Here is a 22,611-nt window from a genome sequence, read left to right as displayed (position 1 = left end):
GCCAGTGCCAAGCCGTTCTAAAATGTTGCTCGTTCAAATATCTGGCCGATCTTACTTGACTCCCAGGTTCAAATATCACGCACTCAAGATGTTCGGTACTTTTATTATCTTGAGTACTAAGAAAAATATTATAAATCTCAATAGCTACTCTAAACAAATGGTCTCAAGTGACTCAACTGAAGCTACAGCCTCAAGACCCTCTCCATCCATGGCACCATCAATATAGCATTCTCCAACAAGAGCATACGTCCCGGAACCCGTTGATCGTATAACAAACGGCACCTCACCGCCGAGTAGGACACAAATAGAGTCTCCTGGTTGCGAAGTAGGCGGCAACAGTCCAAAACGGCCATTTTTGGTGACGCAGAATTTCGTCGTCGTCGTAAGGCGCCCGATACTCTCGTATGTTGTTGCTAACTCGCTCGGTAGGATTTCCGAGTCTTTTGTCATCTCGCCATCATGGTTTGCTGCACGGTCGATTGCCCATGCCATGTAGCGTGGAAACGTGCCTATCATCTTTGGAGACAGACGATTGCGCATGGCATCCATGCCACACATCATTGTGCGGGAGAATCTCACTGTCGCGTCGACATCGCGAGCGGCAAGCTCATGAACGTCATAGTTACTGCCAAATGCGACACGATAGCAGCCCTCAAGCCACCGGGCGAAGCGCATCTTCCTCCGCTTCGGGAACGGATCCGACACTGTCTTCGATGAGAACCGCAACTCGGGCATGTCAGCCAGCATCATTTGGAACAGTGACGCGGACATGGCGCCGACGGTATCGATGACCACACCCTTGCAGCTTAGAAGGCGTTGATCTTCTGAGACGCTCAGTATCGGCTTGGCGTATCCGCCCGCAGAGAAGGCTTGCGGTCGAACTGTATAGCTGATGAAAACATCTGATTTCACCAGTCGCAGGTCCGGAACCCAAGAAGGAAGCCCTTCGATTCGTTGGGAGTCCGGGCCAGAGAATAAGGACCTGTCAGGAGCCAGACTCAGCAGTTTCAGGCTTTGGCCTTGCACTAGCGTTGCTATCGCGAATTGTCGAAAAACATCGCTGACCGAAGCTTGATAATCGGGCTGAACTGTCGGCCCAACAGCACCCAGACTCAGGAGCGAGTATACGTAATCCCTTGGGTCGGTACATTGGAAGAACATTGTGGCAATGACTCCGTCTAGGAGCGTGCCGCTGAGCCTGTAGACTTGGATCATGTTGATGGCTGCGATGCAGTGCACCGAGACGTAGATTCCATCCACAAGAAGTTTGCGTTTTCTTCGTTGAACGTCGTTCTTGTCGTCACTTGCAACCCTCTCCTGACTCTCTTGTTGCCCTGAATTGCCACCCTCCAGGCCCCTCTTATTCAGTTGCGATAGTGCAAATTCGTCAGCTCCGAGCCCTTCCATGTTAAACGCAAGCTTTGCCAGCTCAAGCCACGGAACTTCGACTTGGTCACCGACATATACTACGGCGTGTCTGGCAAGCGAGACTTCCTGCACCACCCACTTCCTGCAGAACCACGGGCGAGCCAGCAGCGCCACCAGCGGCATCCAGTCATGGTCCAGGACATTTGGCTTGCCCTCTTGTTGCAGCCGGTGCGAGTCACGGCGCAGAGCTTCCGACTTGGCCGCTCTATCATCCGCGTTCTCAGGGTCAAAGTCGGGAAGCAGCTCGAGGGCCTGTCGGATGGAGTCAGCCACGGTGGGCGAAACATACCCGTACATAGGATCGTCGGTGATGCCGAGCCAGATCAACACGCGCGTCGCCTGAGAGTAGATCTGCGGCATCAGCATCACCTGCTTGTTCTTCTCGACCGGGTCGGCCTAATTGATGCAGACGGCGTCAGCCCAGAGGACGCGAGGCTGATGCGCATGGCGGAAACGCACCAGCCCGGTGAAGAGACTGTTGGTGATGGAGAGGGTGGCGCCGTTGCATGTCAACTGATGCTGGTCCTGGGCATCACCCCAGCAGTATGAGATGGATTCGAAGTCCGGGGCTGCGTCGAGGGCAGTCGTTATGAGAGATATCTGCACGGCATCGGATTCACTCCCAGGATGGACATGCATGAGGCGGATTGTCCGTGGGGCCGTGATGGGCGTGTGTTTATAGGTGGTGTTGAGAGCCATTTTCCTAGAACTAGTCTGAACAATGATCTGAAATGAAGAGACAAGCAGTATCAAGAATGAGCGAAAATCTCCCGGTTGGGTTTGTTCTCCCGTCGATCCTTGTATGGATGCATTGAGCGTTTATGCGTGTGGGGTCAGGCTGAAGCACGAAGGCTGACTGCAACATCACCAGGACTGCATCTAATCAGTGCCGTCCCACAATAGATTACGCAAGATTTTTGTCAAGAGCAGACGCTTTTCTCAATAGCTGATAGCTGACAGCATTACAAGCGCTTTCTTCACTGTAAACTGTCTAAACCCACAAGTCCAACATGTCAATCCGCCAAAATTCCTGCGATAACTGCTTAAGATTGCAGGACCTTGGAAGTGTTAGAGCCCGTGTCGACTGGCGGTCAGGACCGGCAGTACCTGTAGATCCACTTAAAACCTTTGGCCAATCACGACCGGGTCGCAGAACGACGGATCACGATCCTGGAGCGCTCGCTCTGTCTTGCGATCCATCGTGGTATATCAACTCGAGGACCTGGCTGTTGTTAGGATACCAGCTCCTGAGCTATTAATACAACTTAATTACCTATCTCACTGTACCTGCTAACCATTACCAGACGTGACCCTGTATAACGACCTCCGTACTGCTAAAATTACAAGACAGTAACCGCCAACCGCTTACAGCCTGCGTCCTGATCCCTACGACAACCCGAACCCCACAATCCGCGCCTACCCTGTACCGCCTGCACAGAATAGACACAACCGTCACGGTATCTATCTGCTTCACAATTAATTGCACTTGCAATTAAGCACCCCATGTAGAGACCCTAGATATAGAGGGTCGAAGTCCCCTCTCCCATATTCCGAATCTAAGGCATGGATTAAATCTAGGAGTCAATGCTGCAAATGACACAACCACCTTGTAGAGCTGGGGCCGCGATCGGTCCCGGGATCAACAAGCCTGAACCATGCTCTAAAATCCACATTGTTGCTGTCTCTACTTTGAATCTTCGTCCTCTGCGAACAAAGGTACGTTCATAATGTTTCCTATAGCCACCCGTTGGGCACTTTGTTGCCTCCAAAGTCCCTCTCTTGCGGCTCAGGGCCGCCTGACCGTTCATGCTCCTCATCTCCAACCCGAATGCGAACCCCGCCAGACGTCCTTTTAGGCTAAGCTGCTGGAATCTGTTGAGATTCGGTCTCGTGGTACTCTGTACCATTGTGGCTGAAACCCGCCCATTTCACAGGAGGGAGTGGATTCATTTCAATTAGCTCCGTACCCTACATTGGGTTGCATGGTGGGATTTAACGCGTCGGCCCTCCGCTCGCTCAGTGCGGGGAACGACCTTACGCCGAGTGTACCAAATCCAAGTCACCCAACCCGGCATTTAGAAAGAAATCGAGGTTAAAATATTAGACATGAAAAAATGAAATGAATTTAGAAAATTCAATGAAAGCAAGTATTGATAATCGTGCAGATCCTACAACGCAGTACGTAATAAAATGTATGGGTGTACATAAAATTCCCTCGAAATGAACTCATGGCAAAATTATTCTCCGATCCGACCGCCGGCCTCTATATCACCTGCCATCGTACGACTGGAATGCCTCAACACTTCTCACCGACATCTCCAATCCGCCAGACACCATTCCCGAAAAACTGACCATTCCTCCCCAAAAATGGCCAATTCCAGCCTGCTTCTGGCAGTCGCTGTCGTCATTGTCGTCCTGACTCTCGGGATCCCTCGCTTCTTGGCAGAATATTTCCCATGGCAGAGCCTGTACAAACAGCGCCATGGCAGGCCTACCGTCATCACCGAGTCGTATAAAGGCAGGACTGTCCTCATCACCGGCGCAAACGGCGCATTCGGCTCGAGGGCTGCCAAAATCGTTGCCCATCGCGATGTCGAGACGCTTGTTCTCGTCGACGTCAAGGATTGTGGGGAAGTCAAGCAGCAGATCGAGACCGAGCTCAGTGAAAAGAACAAGAGCAAGCCGAACATTCTCGTTTGGCAAGCCGACTTGATGACCTTTGCAGGCTGCCAGGAACTGGGCAAGAAGGCACGCGAGCTGAAGAACCTTGACCATGTCTTGATGACTGCCGGAATTCTGTCCTTCCACCGCCGCGAGTCACCTGAGGGCTGGGAAACCTGTGAGTCTCCCTCAGAACAATTTCGCTGCTTGGAAGATTCTAACTATAATTTTCTTCAGCGATCCAAGTCAACTTCCTCTCCGGCGCCCTCATCTCTCTCCTCCTTCTTCCACTGCTCAAATCATCCCCCACCAACCCGTCTCCTCCTGTTCTAACCTTTGTCACCACATTCGGCATCTACCCCTCCTCATTCACCATGGGTATGCCCAAGAATGGCTCGTATCTCAAACGCCTCAGCAACAACAAGGACGGCATGGAGCAAGCCCACCAATATGGTCGCTCGAAGGCCCTCCTTCTCTACTTCGCCCGTGAGCTCGCTGCCCGAGTTTCCGCCACGACTGCTGCGGACAAGGGCCTGCGCAAAGTGACCATCAACAGCGCCGATCCTGGTTCAGCATGGACACCGCTCACGAATCCCAACCAGGCGAAACTGATTCCGAGGTTGATCATGAACTTTGGAGCGAGAGATCCCCAAATCTGTGCTACTGCGCTGATCAATGGTGTTTCGGCTTCCGAGGAAGGGCATGGCAAGATTATGCAGGATTTTGATACTGCGCCGTAAGTTCCAATTCTCTAGAAAATGACCGGGGGATTCTGAGTCTGCATACTAACAACTGAGTGGCAGGTATCCGCCTTTCATGGAGCGAAAGAGCGGCCGCATCGCGCAGCAGCGTGTTTGGGACGAGACGAGAAGCGAGCTTCAGGGGAAAGTCCCAGAGGTTGAGGCTGTGTATGAGATGTTGGACAGAAAGTCGGACATGTAGGCCAAGAGGGTGCCTAGCTCGGATTATGACATCGTGTTCACAGGTCTCAACCCAAGGTTAATGTCACGAATATTGACGGAATCCAGGCAGTTAGTGATTGAGATGCAGTCTAGGCCCCGGGTCATTCACCTTCAATTATTGCTCCTCTGTCACCGCCACAGCCTGGATGTGAATCATGACCCGTCGGCCATTGCGAACGAAGCATCGTGCAGTGATTGTAGACGTAGATTCATTGATGACAGAGGCAACACTGGAAGCAGCGGCAACGTTTCTCACCACTGAAACACACGTCAGGCAGCCCAAGGAGAATCTCGCAGATCTCGGCACGCTGGGGCCGAGGCTAGCGATGTCCAGATGAACCTAACCCACGACATTCCCCAGGAGGCGCACCTTTACGGTGTTTTCAGGGTCGCATTCTGGCGATGGCGTCCAGTTGTTCGCTTGTTAGATTAAGTGGCCCTCGGGCGCTAGTTCAGACGAGTTTCAGAAGTGCTTGAGAGATGACCCCAGTTCGTGCCTTGCCCTGTTTCAGCCTTGGAACATCCTAACGCCCTAGCCACTTTTTCTTACCAGTGATGAGGATATCAGAAATGCCCAATCCGGCAAGTGGTTAACTTGTCAAAGTGCAGCGCTCACTTAGCGCCTCTGAAAGGAGTTGCCCTGGCGCCTGATTCTGTAACGTCCCAGCAGTCTGGAGGGCACTTTGGCGAGCTTCAGATAGTTAGCACAATCACAGCTGGAGAAAGAATCAAGCCCCCTTCATTACCAGCGTGAAGCATATCTGTGACCGCCCGAGTACTCTTTTCGGATATGTGCGGCAAACCGGGCCCATGACCAGGAGGTGCAATGAACGGGTCGATGCCCGGTCTTCGATTGAGACTCCATCAATCGAGGTCTCAAAAGGGCAAATGTGTTGACCAACCAGCCAGAGCTCATTAATATAAAACCACGACACCTCCTCAGTTTCTTGCCAAGGAATATCTCACACTGCCATTCCATTCTTTCCATTCTCTCCATTCTTTACATTCCCATTCCCTGAGCTGAGCTTAGGTCACTGCTTTCATTTCATCATTCATTCCTTCGACCAATTTATTCAAAATGTTCCGTAATCTCGCCTTGACGCTTCTCCTGTCGCTTTTGCTGGCTGAGAACAACGTCCTCGCCAACTTCAACCGTGTACCCGAGCAGGACTCGAGTATCGCTGCCAGGCAATTTCGACAGGGCCGACAGGGTCGGCCAGGCCAACAAGGGCAGCAAGGGCAGCAGGGCCAGCAGGGTCAGCAAGGCCAGCAAGGCCAACAAGGCCAACAAAACTCGCAAAGTTGCCTGAAAAGTAACTTGATCCAGTCTGCCAGCGACAAGACCGGACAGGAGCCAGGAACCGCTGGCATCAAACCAGGCCAAGCACTCTCAGCAACGTAAGTCATCCTCGCTACAGCTTTTCAAGTCTCCTGGAAATGGTTCTGACCTGAGTTCGCTACAGGGACCCAGACAACTTTATCAACTTTTGCGACGGCCAGCAAATCACCAATGGCGTGCAAGTCACCACCGGTTCATGCAATGGCGTACCCATGGGCAAGATACCTGCAAGCACCAACATGATCTCGGCCATGATCCTGAATCCCCAGGCAGGCAAGACTGTTACCGCCGGTACCACATTCAACATTTCGGTGCAGACCACACATCTGAACGCAGGCAACTTTGTTAATCCCACGACCAACTACTACACTGCACCACAAGATCTTGACGCCAATGGAGACATTATCGGTCACTGCCACGTTACCGTCCAGGACATTGGCTCGCTCGACTCGACAACGCCACCGGATCCTACCCGGTTCGCCTTCTTCAAGGGCATCGACGACGCTGGCAATGGCCAAGGGTTGCTCCAGGCTGTCGTCTCGGGGGGACTTCCGGTAGGCGTGTACCGCGTATGCACTATTATCGCCGCGCAGAACCACCAGCCTGTGGCAATGCCTGTTGCTCAGCGAGGCGCCCAGGACGACTGTACCAAGTTTGAAGTTGTGGCGGCTCAGGGAAACCAGCAGAACGGGAACCAAGGGAACCAGGGTCAGCAGAACCAGGGCCAGCAAAACGGCAACCAGGCAAACCAGGGCAACCAGGGTAACCAAGCGAGCCAAGGCCAGCAGAACGGTAACCAGGCAAACCAGGGCCAACAGAACCAGGGTCAGCAGAATGGGAATCAGGCGAACCAGGGTCAGCAGAATGGCAACCAGGCAAACCAGGGTCAACAGAATGGCAACCAGGCAAACCAGGCTCCGCAAAACGGTACCCAGGCAGGCCAAGGCCAGCAGAACCAGAACCAGAGAGGCCAGTTCGGGAAGGGCAGGAAGGGCAAAGGGCCGGGTAGGGCTTTCAGAAGGCCAGCCCAGCGAGGAAAACGGACTCTGTTTCAATGATTGTATGAGATAATGACAAGGCGTTATCCCGAGCTGCAGGATGGCAAGGGAGATCCTCAGTAATGGATACGCACCAAAGTTTCATTCTTTCAATCGTGTATAGTACTGCATCCTTCATTTTGTAGTTAGTCTAGTCAATTTCCTATCACCTACTTGCCTTCGTCCATTATGATACCATAAACACTCTGTAAATTTAGGCGCATTAGCGCTGAGGATAGGGGAGTGCCGTGCATATTCGTTCCCGTTCCTATTACCGCTCATAGTTGCCAGCTCTGCCAGAGAGTGGATATGTTGGAACGCTAATGCGACTGAATTTAGGGATCTTTTACGGTAGAAGCCTTAAATAAAGTGCTGGACTGTGTGTTCTCCTTGTCTTGGATGCCCAGGTGCCATTGAAGCTTGCCAAGCTCCCTAGCTCGTAGCCACCTTGTAGAGCCTCTTCACATTGGTGGGCTTCTCGCAAGGGACCATGAGATCCCAAAAGGGAAATTCTGATTAGACGTGAGGGATGAAACAACATGGGAGCATGGCGCTCTTAAGGAGGCAGGGGGCGCTCATTATATTGGCTGCGACCCCTGTATTACCATCATCCAGGGACCAAATCACGGGGGGTTTGTTTTAGCATCTTGTCTGCTTCGCTTCATCTATCCGAAGGTGGGTTTCTTCATTGTGTGACACCTCGCGTAACCCTGTTAAGCTACGAGTTCGGATGGACGGAGTCGCTAGCTCAACCACGGCAGTTTCAGGTAAGATGAAGGAGTCGGTTCCTCGGCACCTCACTGCAACGCGCCATTTGCCCCCATTTCCTAAATAGGTAATTCTGATTATCACAGCTTCGAGATCATGTTTCGGCGAGCCAGCGTCAATGTTGCTGAAGGTGATGGTTGAGTCTTCATGATGGTATATAACATCTTCATGATCGACTCCAATGGAAGAAAAATCCGCAATACAATCGCTGAGCAGTTCTCAATTCACCTTATATTCTTTCCATTCTCTCATTTTTTTTTTAACTTCGCAGCCGGACTGCACTCGACTGGAACGAGCTTTCTCCTCTTTACCATTCTCTACTCAATCACTTTCTGCAATCCTACGCAATGGCTCCATCTACTCGTCTTTTTTCTTTGCTCACAGCATTCCTATGGCTGGCAAATGAGGCTGGCAGCATGCCAACCTGCAAACCTGGCAACGAGGGCGCTGCTGCGGTGGGGAAGGCAATTTACTTCCTCACTAACGATAAAGCCAACGCAGTTGTTGCGGTTCCTATTGGGAATGACGGCACTCTCTCAAAGGGAGCAGCAACCATGACAGGTGGTGCAGGCTCCGTGGGTGTTGACGCTCAAGGCCAGCCAGCGACGCCCGATGCGCTGATAAGCCAGTCCTCACTCACCGTTGCAGGCCATGTAAGTCGATAAAGCCCTCTCAGACTTCAATCAACCTTTCCTGACTTTGATTTGTAGCACATCTTCGCTGTCAACGCCGGCTCCAACACCCTCAGCATGCTGAGTATCTCGCGTTCCGACCCAACCAAGCTCTCAGTTGTCGGCGAGCCAGTCCAAATCCCCGGCGAGTTCCCCAACACTGTCGCTGCTTCAACCAAGAACAACCTCGTGTGTGTAGGCACGACTGGTGCCAAGGCCGGAGTTTCCTGCAGCAGCTTCTCCAAGAAGGGCTTGGGTGCCATGGACGACCTGCGGCCGTTTGACCTCGGACAGACGACACCACCGGTTGGGCCTACTAACACGGTTTCGCAAACCCTTTTCTCCGAAGACGAGTCCCTCTTGTTCACCATGGTCAAGGGCGACCCAGCCCAAAACAAGACGGGTTTCTTGTCTGCTCTCGCTGTCCAGCAGTCTACGGATGCAAACGGAGCCGCAGTTATGACTCTTGCTCGAGATGACACTCGTAGCTCACCCAATGGTACGGCTGTGTTGTTCGGCTCTCAGGTGATCCCGGGCACATCAAATGTGTTTGCTACGGATGCATCTTTTGGAGCCGCCATCTTGAGCGTCGACCCTGCCAGTTGCGAAGCAACAACTGTGGCCACTGGAAAGGTCGACGGCCAGAAAGCCACCTGTTGGGTAGCCATTTCTCCAGCAACCAAGACGGCGTTCGTGACTGATGTTGGTCGCAACCGGCTCGTGGAGATGAGCACCGACGATGCTAGCATTGTGGGAACGTTGGACCTGTCTTGCAATGGCGACCCGGGCCTCATCGACTTGGCCGCTGCTGGCAACTTCATTTACGCTCTGTCGCCCGGGAACGGAACCACGCAAGCAGCGGTTACCGTGGTCGACGTGTCGGGCGGCTCAGGATCGGCGAAGATGGTTCAACACTTTGAGCTGGCAGGATTGGCGGGAAAGACTGCGCAGGGAATGAAGGTCCTCGCATAATGGAAAAGCCACCTGAAGTGGAGTGGTCTCAAATGTAAGCCGATGGCTAGAGCTGTGATTTTGTGTGGATAGATAGAGTCATATACGGATGCGCCTTGCCCCTAGATAGGTCGGTCAGTGAGTGCAAGTGTTAAATTGTAGTAAATATGGCAAAACAAATGCATACCTGACGAACGGAACCCTCATACTTTATAGAACATGATTGAGTGGTGCTACAGGTGTGAGATACAAGTTTGCCAAGGTCCACAATGAGAACTTCCGAAGTCGGTGTGTTGAGATGAGTATAGTCCGTCTTCTACAAAGAATATTCATCTTATTAACCACCCGGTTCCTAAACTGGATAGACTACATCCTCGTGTCCTTAACCTGTTTACTATGATCCGATAAATTATCCATCTCAACAACGTCAAATTGCGCATACTCAGTGCGCTGCTGACGGTTCAACCTTCTCTGCGACGCATCGTAGTCGGAATATTTGGACGGTCGTGAATGGCCTGACGAGCCCATCAATCTCGGTGCAAATCGCTTCAGGAATTTTCGGAAGGTGGGCATAGAGCCGCAGATGATGAAGAGGTTGACTTCGACAAACCTGCAACGGTCAGTATCTTGTTTCCATCTTCTATGCATAGAGCAAACAGGTCAGAGGAGAGAGTGGTGCCTTACGACCAAACGTTGGCTGGCGCGGCCGTCCAGGGGATGTCGGAAGCTCCCAAGAGCGACGGCAGGTAAATCATCCGAATAATCGAGGTCGCGACGGTTCTACACGCATCTCGTCAGCCATGAAAATGTCTTGTTCCTCTAAGGTTGCCTGATGAGAAGCGAGGCAAACCTACACTGAGCCAATGCCAAACATCACACCAGCTCCGACCTTCTGTACCAGTGGCATCTTCAAACGAACAATGGTCGGGATGGGTATGATGAAGAGAATAACGTCAGACACGATGTTGGCAACCGCGATGGCAATATACATAACCGCCGCGTTGACGCATTTACCCGTGGCAAAGGCGTACGGGTCCCAGGAGGCGCGAATGGGCTTGCATCCGAATAGAAGCAGCATGGCAATGGTGGTGGTGTAGCTGGCCACCATGATGATTGTCGCCCAGATGGTTATCCTAAACCACTTCTGGGGCGATATTTGGAGATAGAAGGTCAAGAGAGATGTCTTGCTGAGGCCATTGCATGTGATGAATATGGGAGCGACGATGTAGGAGCTCTATTGTGTCAAGACGTTAGTAGGCTGTTACGCGGAGCCAAGTTTCGCGACTCTCCAGCGTATGGTGGAACGTACGAGCATGTGCTTCTCGAAGACTTCGATGGGCATCTCCCATGCATGGTGGCACAACCCTCCAATCGATACAGACCCTTGACGGAACATTGTCAGTTTGAGAGTCGTCCAACAAGCCTCAACGAGACGAGATTTTCTTACAGATCTGCACCGACTGCATCACAACCGACGCGACCTTTCGAGAAGCAAGACGTCAGTAGGCAGCGATCGGATGCATCGGGCATTGAAGCGAATGGCTGGAATTCTCACCCAAGCAAGACAAATCAAGACTGCGAGGAACGATGTGAGTTAGCTTGGAATGTCTCACTGGCTGAGGGCGTGCCATACCATCGTCAATCTTCAGACTCCCGGTGATAAAGTGCTTCGTGTAGATTCTCTGAACAAGGCAAATTAAAGCCAAGGGTCCTAGGATGCCGAATATGAGGTAGTGATCGAGCGCCCTCTGTTGCTGGGGATTGTCAAAATCCACCACGTAGCCATCTGGCGGCGGGAGAAACGTCGTCACGCCGTCTGTTACCGGGTAGGAAGTCATGGCTTGAGGCGCGGAAGCTCCGACCGGCAAAAGCAGCTCAATCCCTTAAGTAAATTGAGGCGTGCTCGGCCATCTGGCTGTATTTGTATGCTGTATCTCGCAAGTCTAGTATAGGAGACCGTTACCTCGGCCAGTGCGGGAGACCTCTCCTTGTCTCTGACAGGAAGTTGGGAACAAGCAAATTATGGGAGAAACACAGAGCAGGCCAACAGAGGTTGGAGGGAGAATGGCTTGTCCCTAATGCTTGCTAGTCAATGCCTCCATGTAACGTCCAGGGCTTCGGATCACATTAATGGGATGAGCCATTGATGGGGCGCAGCATAGCGGCCATGGGCTTTATTCAGGAGACTCTATTTCCCTGCCTTGGACACAACCAACAAGCTTTTACTCCGCAGTCTGTAGTCCCAGGATGTGATGGAGCCCCTGCATGTTGTAAGCGTACGGGGGAGATCCGGCACATGGATCTGTCCGGCTCCTTGTAAAAGCCAAGATCGGCTACTGGATGTCACCACACGCATTGGCGGGTAAATTATACTTAGCAGTACCGAAGCAACTTAAAATCCCCAGTCAACAACCAAGGATTACAACCAACAACCAACAACCAACAGTCGGCAACCAACACCATGCAGAAAACAACCAATTATCGGCTCCCTCAAACTCGGCCCGGATGCAGACCATGACCAATTTGGGCTGTACCGAAAATCCTTGCAGCCGGGGAAGAAACTGGCCCGGGTTTACGAGTACAGTCATCTCTGCGCACCGGGGTCGAGTACACACCCATGTTCAATAATTACATGCAGGCCCTTGTTACCTGCAGCTAAATACCTGCAGCCAATGCTACCAATATGCCGTCGATATGTCAGGCTCCGCTCCACGCATCGCACAAAAGCCTGCGGGAATTTCCTGTACTCAGGACCTCTCTTGCTTCTTCCACCTACCTGTCTTCCTCCACTCTACCTCTCACACACTGAATCTAACCAGACGCAATGGTTCGTTTCACACCCACCGTCGCCGTTCTCACGGCTCTGGTTGGAGCGACGCTTGCTTCGTGCTACTCCAACACAGGCCTCCTCCAGATGGTCACCTACGTCAAGCGCCGTCCTGACCTCACTCGCGACGAGTTCTGGCAGTACTGGGAGACTCAGCACGCGCCCAAGGTGGTGCCATTGGCTACCCACTTCAACATCACGCGCTACCAACAGGTATGAAGAGCCCATGGAATCAATTGACCTTCCTCGGCGGGCTTTACCAAGTATTCCGCTGACATGCTCAATTTCCCATAATCCAGGTCCAGGTTGGAGGCAAGATCCCCCCCACTGCAGCTGGAGCCTCTGAGCCCGACTCCAGCGAGCTCGTCGACTTCGACGGCATTGCCATGTTCTTGTACGCATCGTCCGATGTCCTGACCGCAATGCTCTCACACCCTTACTACCTCGAGGTTGTCGAGCCTGATGAGCACGTCTTTATCGACAAGGAGGCTTTCGGCGGCGGTATGGTTGCAACATATATCGGCAAGAACATTGAGGCTGTGGATCGGGCCAAGGATGTCTGGGTTGGCGACAAGGCCACGAGGAAGAAGTACCAGAAGCTATTCAAATCTTACCTGTGAGCAAGAGATGCTCTGGTATACAGTAATACATAATGCTGCGCCTAGACAGAATGTCCCTGATTTTGCTCTTATTATAAAACGCAGTTCGGCTATTTAGCTCACTTATTGCTGGAAGGAGAGCCGTGCCATCTTTGCTTCGTGATATCGATGTTAGCAGATGATGCTGTGCTGGATATCATCTGTCGCCCGTAGCAACCGACTAAACTTCGGCTACCACTTCTTGCATATGAGGAGTACCTAAGCTTATGAAGCAAAGAAACTGGGGGTTTGGTTCTTCTGCTCCGTGGCCCACTTCTTTCATCGCCACCCTGTTCCGGCCTCCTCGTGGGCGAGATGATCTCCCAGTCGTCAGTCTGACGTTCCAACTCTGACCAAATCTCTGCAAATAACAACGATCCCATTCATACAGTAATCCGGAATATCCGGCATGAAATTTGCAGCCCCGCCAGTAAAGGTGGCGTGCTTGGCTTGGTAGGTCCCCTGGCACGAGAACCATCCAGCTTTACTAATCAACGAGGGGAAGCCGCGCATCAAGAACCCGTTGCGATGGAGGCCAAACATGCCATAATGTGAGTTCTAGACCCGAGATGCAAGAAAACTACTGTAGAAACTCACGGTTCATCCTCGTTTCCTAGTGCCTGGTTCGAAACCGAGAGTGCCTCTACGCCCCTAGCAAAAGAGGTGGCTCACGGAGGACAAGAGCACACCCATGGAAGGCCGACAGCCTTCCTGTAGCACAACGTTCCAAACGAACATCACAACATCTTTCAAGCGACTGTTCGTATTTCTCAAGACTTGTCATTCTCACAATCTTCTGACGAGGCTCTATAGTCACCGCCCTCGAGCAAATTGGTCATCTCATTTCCCCTGGCGCAGGGCTGAAACGTCCCGAATATGTTGAAGAGCGTGCCGAGGCAGATACAGGGCGCCACCCTGGGGCTCCGATAAATCCGATTGCACATTTCCCTCTAAGGGTTTATGGAAGTGACAAGGCCGTGTAAGTGTCTTTACCCGTGGACTGGGCCTAAGAGTGAATCCTGACAAATGAAGATTGAATGCATACTACACGTATATTCACCAATATTTCCCAATACTCCCCCCACCAAATTCACCACTAGAGCCCGATCACCCTATGCACTGGCCTTCCACAGAAGCCTTCAAAACCCTTCCATACACTACTTCTCCACTCAGTCTGGCAATCTCTGCAGTACTAGCCCTCATTCCCTTGCGACAGGAAGAACATTACGATACAGTGGTATCTACAGCTGCACGAACGTCTTTGGCACAGAGGTTTGCCCACGCGGCGCTTGAGCATATCGAGGCTGACTCTGAATTTCTCGACTTCACCACAGCGCAGTCTCCCGGGTGGCTGGACGAGGAGCTACCTATATCTCGCACTCCCTTTCACTCACAAGCCCCCGCAGAGCTTGAGAGTGTCCTAGCTCTTCTTATTCTGGGCAACTACGAACATGCTCAACGCGGAAACCTGCTTAAAATGACTTGTCGTGCGAGCCAAGCGTTAGTTACGGCGAAGAACTTGTCTCTCCATCACCTGGGGCCAGAAACCGACAAGTTCTCAGAAGCAAGGAGAAGAGCGTGGTGGATGACGGTGAGTAATTTTTGGTAAGAATATGAGCAATAAGCTGAATAGATAGTACTATTACGCACATTTGTGTTCCGTCGTTCGCCAGAGCGTAAGTGCTTAGTGGAACTAATTGAGATGGCTCAAGCTGACTCGATGTCGGACCCGACACATAGGCATCGATCAACGTTGGTGATGATAGCGAGTTCACAACTCCATATCCTCAGCTAGAATCCGATCCAGAGGTCAGCCAGCCATGCATCTGTGAAAATTCCTTGGTCTGACATGATAGGCATGGTCCATTTTTATCGAATCGCTGCGTATCTCTGTAGCCAGTGTTCGATTCGCAGCTAGCCACAAAACCTCTCTTGAGTCACAGGCGGGAGCTGACAGCATTTACGAACAAATGGATAAGCTTGACAGATGGGTGGTGCTGGCTGCTGCGAGAGCGGAATCAGACCTGCCCGTGTCATCAACTGCGCAGCTGGATCCCGCAAGTGAGCTCGTGACGGCTCAAGTCATGCGACGCATTTGTCGAATCAGATTTTCCAGGTGTGTATCAATCCCCTTTGAAAGCCAAATCTGGCCAAGAAGCAGTAAAATCCCAAGACTTCGCTCTAACACCAAAATTGACAGTGCGAGAATCCGGATCCATCGGTATCACGCATTCTCAGACATTCCGCTGTTTGCAAAGAATCATTGTGATCTTACGCCTTCCGATATCTTGAACGTTTCCAGCAGTGGCCTGGTGTCCATGAGCGACACTCCATCCGCCCTGTTAGCGGCACCGACTTTCACTCCCGATCAATCAGCTGCAATATGTGTTGAATCTGCTTTGACAATTTCTCGACAACTCCAGAACTTACCGGCTCCCAATGCTGATTACGCTGGCGATGTACTTTCTTGCACTATGCCTACAACTTCATGCTGCGCAATGCAGGCTAGTTACGCCTTGTTGATGCAGTTTTGTAGACTCCGCGTTATGTCTCAAATCCCCGCCGTGCCTACAAGCAGCAAAACCTCTCCAGAACGCCTGATTGAGGAACTTCGTCATGGATTAGATGGAATTATTGCTGCAATGGAAGGTTTCGCAGGGGTGTTCCAAGCAATCAGTGGCATGACAGGTCAGTAGGAGGAATCTGCTACTCCAAGCACATCTCTCTAATCTTCCCCTCGTTTGTGATTCAAGCTGACATATCTCGTCTTCCTAGATGAAGTTGATGCTGCCTACCAAGTTGCATTTCAGGTCACCTTCCCTGAATTTGGAGATTAAATCGAGGTCATGAACCTGGAAAGTCTTGCTACTGAGTTCGAGATATCGTTTGAGCTTTTTTAACTGCAAGCGCAAGGTATACTGACTACCAGGGGTTCAGGGACACTTATTAGGTATATATGGCTTAATTAATGTTGATGGGAGAAAACAATTTGCTGGTTGCTACCGTGGGAATCTTGACGCTTGGCTCGTCTCTTTTGAGCCAGCTCCCTCTACTAGCACTAATTCTATAGAAGACTTTCCAGAGGTCACGTATCGATTATTGCATGATGTAGAGTGATCGAATACTATATGATAGACAAATACTGGATAGCGTATGGTAGGTTCAATCCTACTGGTAATAGTTTAAACAGGATTAAAATTTCACTCTCGCAATCCTGACGTGATAAAGCGAGACGTCTTATTTTTGTACATGTCACAGACTTCCTGTCTAAAGAATAGTGATGAAAATCTTGCTTCAATGACACCATGCCCTGTACTTTTTCAAAAGGAGCTAAATCTGTTGGCGAAACGTTCCAAGTTAAAACAGGCCCAATTCCTCAGCTTCTCTCCAAACCTCTTCGATGAGGGCGGTGTCAAGGTAGTCTCGGACCATGATCACTTTGCCATCTTCATTCCACTTAATCACCAAAGCATAACGGTTGTAATACTCCTTGCCTGTTGCGCATTAATCCCGGCTCGTGGACCTCAAGTATCTCAGAAGGAAGCCGAAGGGACAAAGATCTCACCGGATTTTCGAGTACCACGAGCTTCCAATTCCATTGATGTCCACTCATAATTCTCACCTCCAAAGAAAACATGCACCATATTGAGTTGGGGTGGGTCTCTGAGGGCTTTGATCAACTTTCCAATTGTGTTGCCCCAAAGCTCGGTAAGGCTGGTGTAACGTCCGGTTCCAGGGCCGCTGCCCATAATAGTCCATTCGACATCCTCTGACACGCGGGACCAAAAAGGGCCACCATTTGCAAGCGGTTGATCAGCAAAGATACTTTCGAGCTCCTCTTTTGTGAGATAGGGCATGGTGACGGTTGTGTGATGAAAGAAAGATGATTCTAGTGATCGAGAAGGCTCGTGATAAAGGATTGGCTTGTTTTCGCGATTGATTGAAGGTGGCAGTGTATCATTTATGTTGCGACAAATATGGCCCGTAAAGCCTTGTCGAAGCTCAAAGACCGAACATGGTATCAAATCTTTGACAAGGGTTCACATTCAGTCGAGACAGGCTGCGAGCCTGTCGACACCACGGAGAAGGGATCTCGACCTGACAACGGAGTAACTAATATGGGTATAAGTTGCAATAGCGCGGCGGGCCCTGAGCTATTCGATACAACATGAAGCCTATTCAAGCTAAATACATAAACTTCGAGAACTAGCGCATCGCTTCGTAAAGGCGGATCTCCACAGAATAGACACCATCACCGTGTTACTGGCGGCCGACCCATGCGAAGCCGGTTCCAGTTAGCCCGATACTTGGACCTTTTTTCAATGGAGCCTCCATGGTCAGGGAGGGGCAGATTCCGCTGTAGTTTCAAGGGGCGGAGCTATGGGGCTGAGCGATTTCACCGCCTCTATAAAGTGATATGCTAGTTCTCGAAGTCCACAGGTTTAACTTGAATAGGCTTCATATTGCATCAAATAGCTCAGTACCTACCCCCAACTCTGCTGAGTTGTGGGTAAGGAGTCTAAAATTCTCCCTCGTCAAAAGATCCAGTCTGACCCAAACGAGCTGACTAAATTTCTCACTCCAGCGGCAATATGGGCAGTGGGACTCTTGCCGAGAAATTGCAAAACGACGTACGATATCTAATGTGGTGAGAAGAAAGCGTGGTTCTGAAAGTAGCTAACGTGAGGATCGAAGCTGGGATATCTAATTCGGGTTACATTTATCGCTTCGTATGAGCGATTGGCAGTCTATAGAACAACACATCAATATGCGCGTGTCGGCCTTAGGACCTGTCAGTCTTAAGTATAAGTAATCTTGTTCGTCCCTCTAAGCTCGTAAAGAAACCACATCACCTCCCTCTCTATCACCGCACTCTCTGTCTCATATAAAGACCTCCAGGATTTGCGATCATCTACCCTCGACTTGACAACATTCTCCCAGGCTTGTTCTATCCCTTCAGGTATGAGAAACCCCGATCTCTATAAACCCACACGCTGACGAATGTTGCGCAGAATGCATGTTACCAGTCTTCTTTCAGTGGCTGCTTTGGCCCTTGGCATCTCGGCCGAGGGCATTAACTGCCACGGCAGCAGCAACTGCGCCAATGTCGGATTCAAATTGACCGATCTCCTCGGGTACGCGCAGGGCCTTAACAACGATCGATGGTACCAAAACGGACAACACATTGCTTGCTGGAAAAGCTTGAGTGGATCGGGATTCTGTGCATTCCTCCAGAACACTGGTGGCCTCCCTGGCAGAGAGATCAAGAGATTGCTTCAGGAGCTGGTTAACCATGGATGCGCCAAATGCGGCAGCGTTCCCGCCTTTTATCCTAGTGATAACGATATCAGTCATCACGGAATGCTTACCGTTAACTTCGTCTCCAAGACGAATTGCAATGGTATCTGTTAAAGGAGGATGTGGTGTCTGGCTTGTCTGTTCTCGGACAGTCTAAGAGGGTGTTTTTGTCTTTGTACTTCTATTGTCTCTTGGAGTAGGGTACTTCAAGCTTGAGCAAACAAAGACAATCGAAGTCTAGCTACTAAATGGACGTTTTTCACACCTGTTATCCTTGATTCTCTCTTAAAGACCATTTAACTCTCTCGGTGGGAAATATCAGAGGCAGAGAGATACTCACTGTTGAGCTTTGGGTGTCGGTTTAGACTGCATTCCGTTGAAGATGTCTGGAAGAGCACGAACAATTAAATTGATTGCATTTCAATCCTAACGATGCACAATGCTTTTTTGCTCAATATTGTGAGATAGATCAAAGCCACAAGTAGTTAAAAATAATAGAGACAGATACGGAGTGCTACACCCAGTACCATAAAAGACAGTAGCTTGGCAGTAGGGTTGTTGCACACTGATATTTGCCTTAAGCTTCAGTTCAACCCTTCTATCTTCAATCTTGCTGTTTGCAGTAAGGCTATTCGGGATTCCGGCAGATAGAAAAGAATGAGCTTGAAACCCAAACATGGCCCTTGGCAACCGTGGCATACATAACGAAAATGCAGTATATTCAAGTATTAGGTTCCCTTGTCGAGGTATGTATACTAGTATGCTGGTGTTTTATATCTCGGCATCCATGGGTCAGGTCGCCCTTCAAATCCAACATGAAATGAAGGAGGTAGGGACGGTGCATCTTGAAATATAACCAAGTCTTAATACTAGTGTCATATAATAAAGGAATAAATAACCATCGTGGCTGGGGCCTCTCCGCATAGCTAAGCAATTTTAACCCATCCTTCTCTCCGCACAATATATGGAAGGGTCTCTTGAGTGTTCATAAGCTGTTTATGAATCGACTCCAGCCACACGACCTCCTCCGGAACATGCTGAGCCGTCATTTGGATACATCGAAAGCACCGCATCGCGGCTTCCAAAGGCGCAATCAAAATCTCGGGTTGCAGAGTGTTGAACAACGAACCAAGGCCATGACATATTTCTGTAGCTAGCTCACCGGCAGTCTGCATTTGAAACGTGTAAGTTTCCTTGTCAAGTGGTGGGTTCTCGTGGGGCAATGGCTGAGATATAACCCCGCGTAGGGTTTCGATCCTGTGGCAGATGGCGAGTTGCGCAAACCAATAATACAGAAATGCAACACCGGTTCGACTATCTTTAAACGAATAAGAAATCGGCTGATGTGTTCGAGACGGTGGGCCTTCTTGTTCTATGAACTCTTGGTGCCACTGGGCGAGACGTTCTTCTAACGAGGAGAGACTGCGTATCAATGATTCGGCGGACGTTCGTCGCTTTGGTGTCGCCTGTCGATGCACGATCCTGTGTATCTGCGTCAGGAGTGGCGTGAGTAATATCATCAAATCAATGAGCCGGTCAACGTAGTCTTTCTCATGGAACGTCCAAGGCAGACAGCTCCATTCTGGAGCCGAAAGGAAAGTTTCCCGCCTCTCAATTATAGCATTGCCAACCTGGTTTCATGACTTAGCACTTATTTCCAAAAGTCTGATGAATGAAACTGACTTCCAGTGGCCGAAAGGCATTGACGAAAAACTGGTAGTTTGGAAATTGGCTGAAGGAGGCTGGGCCCAACAGTTGAACCACACTCGTTATCGACTCCAAAGTTCTTGGTGGTATGCCATACTGCAAACAGATGAGCAACAGCATTAACCTTGGCTAGAGGATTATGTCAAACCTCAAAGTAAAGCGTTTCACAACCGTTGGCCGTGGGAGCTTGGTGTCTGGCGTATTGCAGTCGGGCAAAGCATTGCACATCCAAGCGCAAGCCGACATTGCTCGATAACAGGGATGGGCTCAAACCGTGTGGGGTGTAATGCTCTGGAACTGCAGCTAGCCCTGCGTTTCGTGACGACGATCTAGTATGCATCAAGCTTACAGGAAGATTTCCATCCTGATGACTAGGTGGAGATGGAGTTTGGTGGGACTCGGAACTTGCGATACCCGACGGTGTCAGTTGTCCGTGAGCTTCGAGCCTCCCTCTCTTCCCACAATGGAGAACTTTCCCCTGTTCTTCTGGCGTCCCTGTGATGAAAACTCGGGCCCTATCATAGCCTTCACAATGTCTTCCGCGGGCAATGCATTTCTTGCAAAAGGGCCTTTCGTTGCTGCACTGTTTCGTTATTAGCCCCTAGACGTAATCTTGCATCACGTTGACGACAATGACTGACCCTGAGTCTCCGCTTCCGGCACGTCTCGCAACCTTTGAACTTCCCAGGTACCCCGACCATTGCATTTAGTGGTTCAGGCGCATGCCCTCCTGTGATGATCCAGAATCGGCAGGGGAAGAGGAGCTATCCCTTTTAAGCAGGATTATTCGCTTTTTTCCAAGCCGGTGTCGGAGGACTGGCCGCCCTATTTGTAAGCCAGTTAGAGGCTGTGTCGGGTGAGAATGAGGTGTGAAAATCGTTGATTTCGCCTCCAAGTCCCCAACAGGGGCCGGCCGCTCCGAGCTAACAAGTAGGGACGTATTGACCGCATTGGCGTGATACAAGGCATCCAAAGTCCCGTTCTGCGTACTGATCAGTCACTGCGGGGACATGTTTTGCATGAACACATTCGACAGCGCCAAGAATGGCAAGGTTGTCTCAAGACCCTCATGGCGTTCAAAGCAAATATATAAAGACGTTCTAGGTGCAGCCTTTACTTTGCGATTATCAAATTTTGCACAATAACCGTAGTCTTGTGGTACAGAGAAGAAGGAGTAGGCTCTAGTCCGTTACTCCAAAAGGTCTCCCTGTGCCTCGGCTATAAGTTACACAGGATATTAGGGTCTTTAAGGTACTGACTCACGCATCCACTATGACTTGTATTTCTCGTACTTGTAGGGTTCACAGTTCTAACCGACGTTTCTCCCCATGTCAGAATGATTAACGCTAATACTATGTTGCTGGGCCTGGTTAGCTCTCTCGCAGCGGTATCCACCATAGACTTTGACCGTAGAAACGTCTGGTGGCAAAACTGTGGCTGTGTGGACGGTAGCAGATCCGCGTTGTCAAAGTTGAGCTGACGTTGTAAAGAAACTGTTACGTGACTAAGGTGAGTATATCGATCTATCAGAGGCTTCGTGATACAAGGGTCAAAATCCAACTGCAAATTAAAGAGTGTGTTGCAATATTGCATCTGATGTACAGGAACATGACGTAGGTGATCTGAACCCAAAAAAAAACGGAACACGACACTTCATGATTTAATCAGCATTATTGCCGTATAAAATCCCCTTTGCTGACTGGTCGAGGTGTACTTCGGCGTCGCAGTGGCGGTGGAGTTCGGGATTTGACCGGTGACTGGGAGTGTTTCCCATTGGTCATACACAGTTCAAATCCCGACGGCCCTTGGCCTCAGTTGTTGAAGGGTCTGCGGATCCGCGCCTTTCGTGAATGGCAAAATGATGCTTGGGCTGACCAGGCCGACGGCATATCCGACCTTGCACTTCACCATTGGTAATCTCAAAATCCTGTCACTTGGAACACGACAGTTTAAAAGATGAGTGTCTCCAATCTCGAAGCAGACTGTCTCCATCTCGGATAGTTATCACTGTCAGCATTACTCCCGTCTTAATTCCCATTGGAAGAGGCGGCATTCTTGATCCCCACTCACACGTTTGGTCCTCCGACCTTTCTAATGGACAGTGCCGGGAGAAGTCCTGTTGCTGGAGGCACAGTCTCCTCCATTTCTACCGACGGAACGGACTTTCAGGGCCCGTCCGGTCCCGGGCCTGCTGCTTCATTCATGTCTTCCACCGCTTCTACAGCCTCGCCAGAAGATGTCTCTTCCCCCCCAGCAGTTGGGGTTCTGCATGCCGAACCTGCTGTTCAAGAGGAACAAAAATCACTGGGGCAAGAAAAGAGCGC

The 22,611-nt window shown here is 50.6% G+C and overlaps 10 protein-coding genes across 10 annotated transcripts; 6 read left to right on the top strand and 4 right to left on the bottom strand.

Moving 5' to 3' along the window:
* Positions 1-144: 144 nt before the first annotated feature.
* On the bottom strand, positions 145-2,112 carry BGZ61DRAFT_557841 (uncharacterized protein; the record flags this gene model as incomplete). The annotated part of the gene is made up of 2 exons (XM_046255699.1): positions 1,305-2,112; positions 145-1,223 (listed from the first exon to the last, which is right to left on the bottom strand). Exons 1-2 carry the CDS (start codon positions 1,792-1,794, stop codon positions 145-147), a joined length of 1,569 nt encoding a protein of 522 aa, XP_046098438.1. The 5' UTR covers positions 1,795-2,112.
* A 1,683-nt stretch (positions 2,113-3,795) lies between these two features.
* BGZ61DRAFT_537785 (uncharacterized protein) lies at positions 3,796-5,031 on the top strand (the record flags this gene model as incomplete). The annotated part of the gene is made up of 3 exons (XM_046254579.1): positions 3,796-4,267; positions 4,327-4,825; positions 4,893-5,031. 3 exons carry the CDS (start codon positions 3,796-3,798, stop codon positions 5,029-5,031), a joined length of 1,110 nt encoding a protein of 369 aa, XP_046098437.1.
* A 1,098-nt stretch (positions 5,032-6,129) lies between these two features.
* On the top strand, positions 6,130-7,448 carry BGZ61DRAFT_537784 (uncharacterized protein; the record flags this gene model as incomplete). Its single annotated transcript, XM_046254578.1, has 2 exons — positions 6,130-6,449; positions 6,515-7,448. The coding sequence occupies 2 exons, from the start codon at positions 6,130-6,132 to the stop codon at positions 7,446-7,448; spliced, it is 1,254 nt and encodes a 417-aa protein (XP_046098436.1).
* A 1,237-nt stretch (positions 7,449-8,685) lies between these two features.
* On the top strand, positions 8,686-9,916 carry BGZ61DRAFT_429723 (uncharacterized protein). The gene is made up of 2 exons (XM_046243783.1): positions 8,686-8,848; positions 8,906-9,916. Exons 1-2 carry the CDS (start codon positions 8,750-8,752, stop codon positions 9,836-9,838), a joined length of 1,032 nt encoding a protein of 343 aa, XP_046098435.1. The 5' UTR covers positions 8,686-8,749; the 3' UTR covers positions 9,839-9,916.
* A 103-nt stretch (positions 9,917-10,019) lies between these two features.
* Positions 10,020-11,930, bottom strand: BGZ61DRAFT_460954 (uncharacterized protein). Its single transcript, XM_046247078.1, has 7 exons — positions 11,451-11,930; positions 11,373-11,392; positions 11,265-11,298; positions 11,127-11,200; positions 10,672-11,051; positions 10,502-10,597; positions 10,020-10,427 (listed from the first exon to the last, which is right to left on the bottom strand). Exons 1-7 carry the CDS (start codon positions 11,653-11,655, stop codon positions 10,184-10,186), a joined length of 1,053 nt encoding a protein of 350 aa, XP_046098434.1. The 5' UTR covers positions 11,656-11,930; the 3' UTR covers positions 10,020-10,183.
* A 495-nt stretch (positions 11,931-12,425) lies between these two features.
* On the top strand, positions 12,426-13,388 carry BGZ61DRAFT_460953 (EthD domain-containing protein). Its single transcript, XM_046247077.1, has 2 exons — positions 12,426-12,857; positions 12,944-13,388. Exons 1-2 carry the CDS (start codon positions 12,642-12,644, stop codon positions 13,262-13,264), a joined length of 537 nt encoding a protein of 178 aa, XP_046098433.1. The 5' UTR covers positions 12,426-12,641; the 3' UTR covers positions 13,265-13,388.
* Positions 13,389-13,563: 175 nt separating this feature from the next.
* BGZ61DRAFT_460950 (uncharacterized protein) lies at positions 13,564-16,499 on the top strand. Its single transcript, XM_046247076.1, has 10 exons — positions 13,564-13,735; positions 13,788-13,833; positions 13,900-14,041; positions 14,096-14,261; positions 14,315-14,873; positions 14,920-14,958; positions 15,023-15,091; positions 15,139-15,398; positions 15,483-15,970; positions 16,058-16,499. The coding sequence occupies exons 1-10, from the start codon at positions 13,692-13,694 to the stop codon at positions 16,117-16,119; spliced, it is 1,875 nt and encodes a 624-aa protein (XP_046098432.1). The 5' UTR covers positions 13,564-13,691; the 3' UTR covers positions 16,120-16,499.
* A 140-nt stretch (positions 16,500-16,639) lies between these two features.
* On the bottom strand, positions 16,640-17,139 carry BGZ61DRAFT_537780 (uncharacterized protein; the record flags this gene model as incomplete). Its single annotated transcript, XM_046254577.1, has 2 exons — positions 16,640-16,776; positions 16,848-17,139. 2 exons carry the CDS (start codon positions 17,137-17,139, stop codon positions 16,640-16,642), a joined length of 429 nt encoding a protein of 142 aa, XP_046098431.1.
* Positions 17,140-18,295: 1,156 nt separating this feature from the next.
* BGZ61DRAFT_537779 (killer toxin) lies at positions 18,296-18,694 on the top strand (the record flags this gene model as incomplete). The annotated part of the gene is made up of 1 exon (XM_046254576.1): positions 18,296-18,694. One exon carries the CDS (start codon positions 18,296-18,298, stop codon positions 18,692-18,694), a length of 399 nt encoding a protein of 132 aa, XP_046098430.1.
* Positions 18,695-19,506: 812 nt separating this feature from the next.
* On the bottom strand, positions 19,507-20,988 carry BGZ61DRAFT_557826 (uncharacterized protein; the record flags this gene model as incomplete). Its single annotated transcript, XM_046255698.1, has 4 exons — positions 19,507-20,211; positions 20,264-20,383; positions 20,637-20,870; positions 20,929-20,988. The coding sequence occupies 4 exons, from the start codon at positions 20,986-20,988 to the stop codon at positions 19,507-19,509; spliced, it is 1,119 nt and encodes a 372-aa protein (XP_046098429.1).
* Between the last annotated feature and the right edge of the window lie 1,623 nt (positions 20,989-22,611).

This window comes from Ilyonectria robusta (assembly GCF_021365365.1).
Source record: "Ilyonectria robusta strain PMI_751 chromosome Unknown BGZ61scaffold_25, whole genome shotgun sequence".
NCBI classification, from domain to species: domain Eukaryota; kingdom Fungi; phylum Ascomycota; class Sordariomycetes; order Hypocreales; family Nectriaceae; genus Ilyonectria; species Ilyonectria robusta.
Note: the sequence above shows the minus strand (reverse complement) of the source record. Positions and strands in the feature narration are given on the sequence as shown.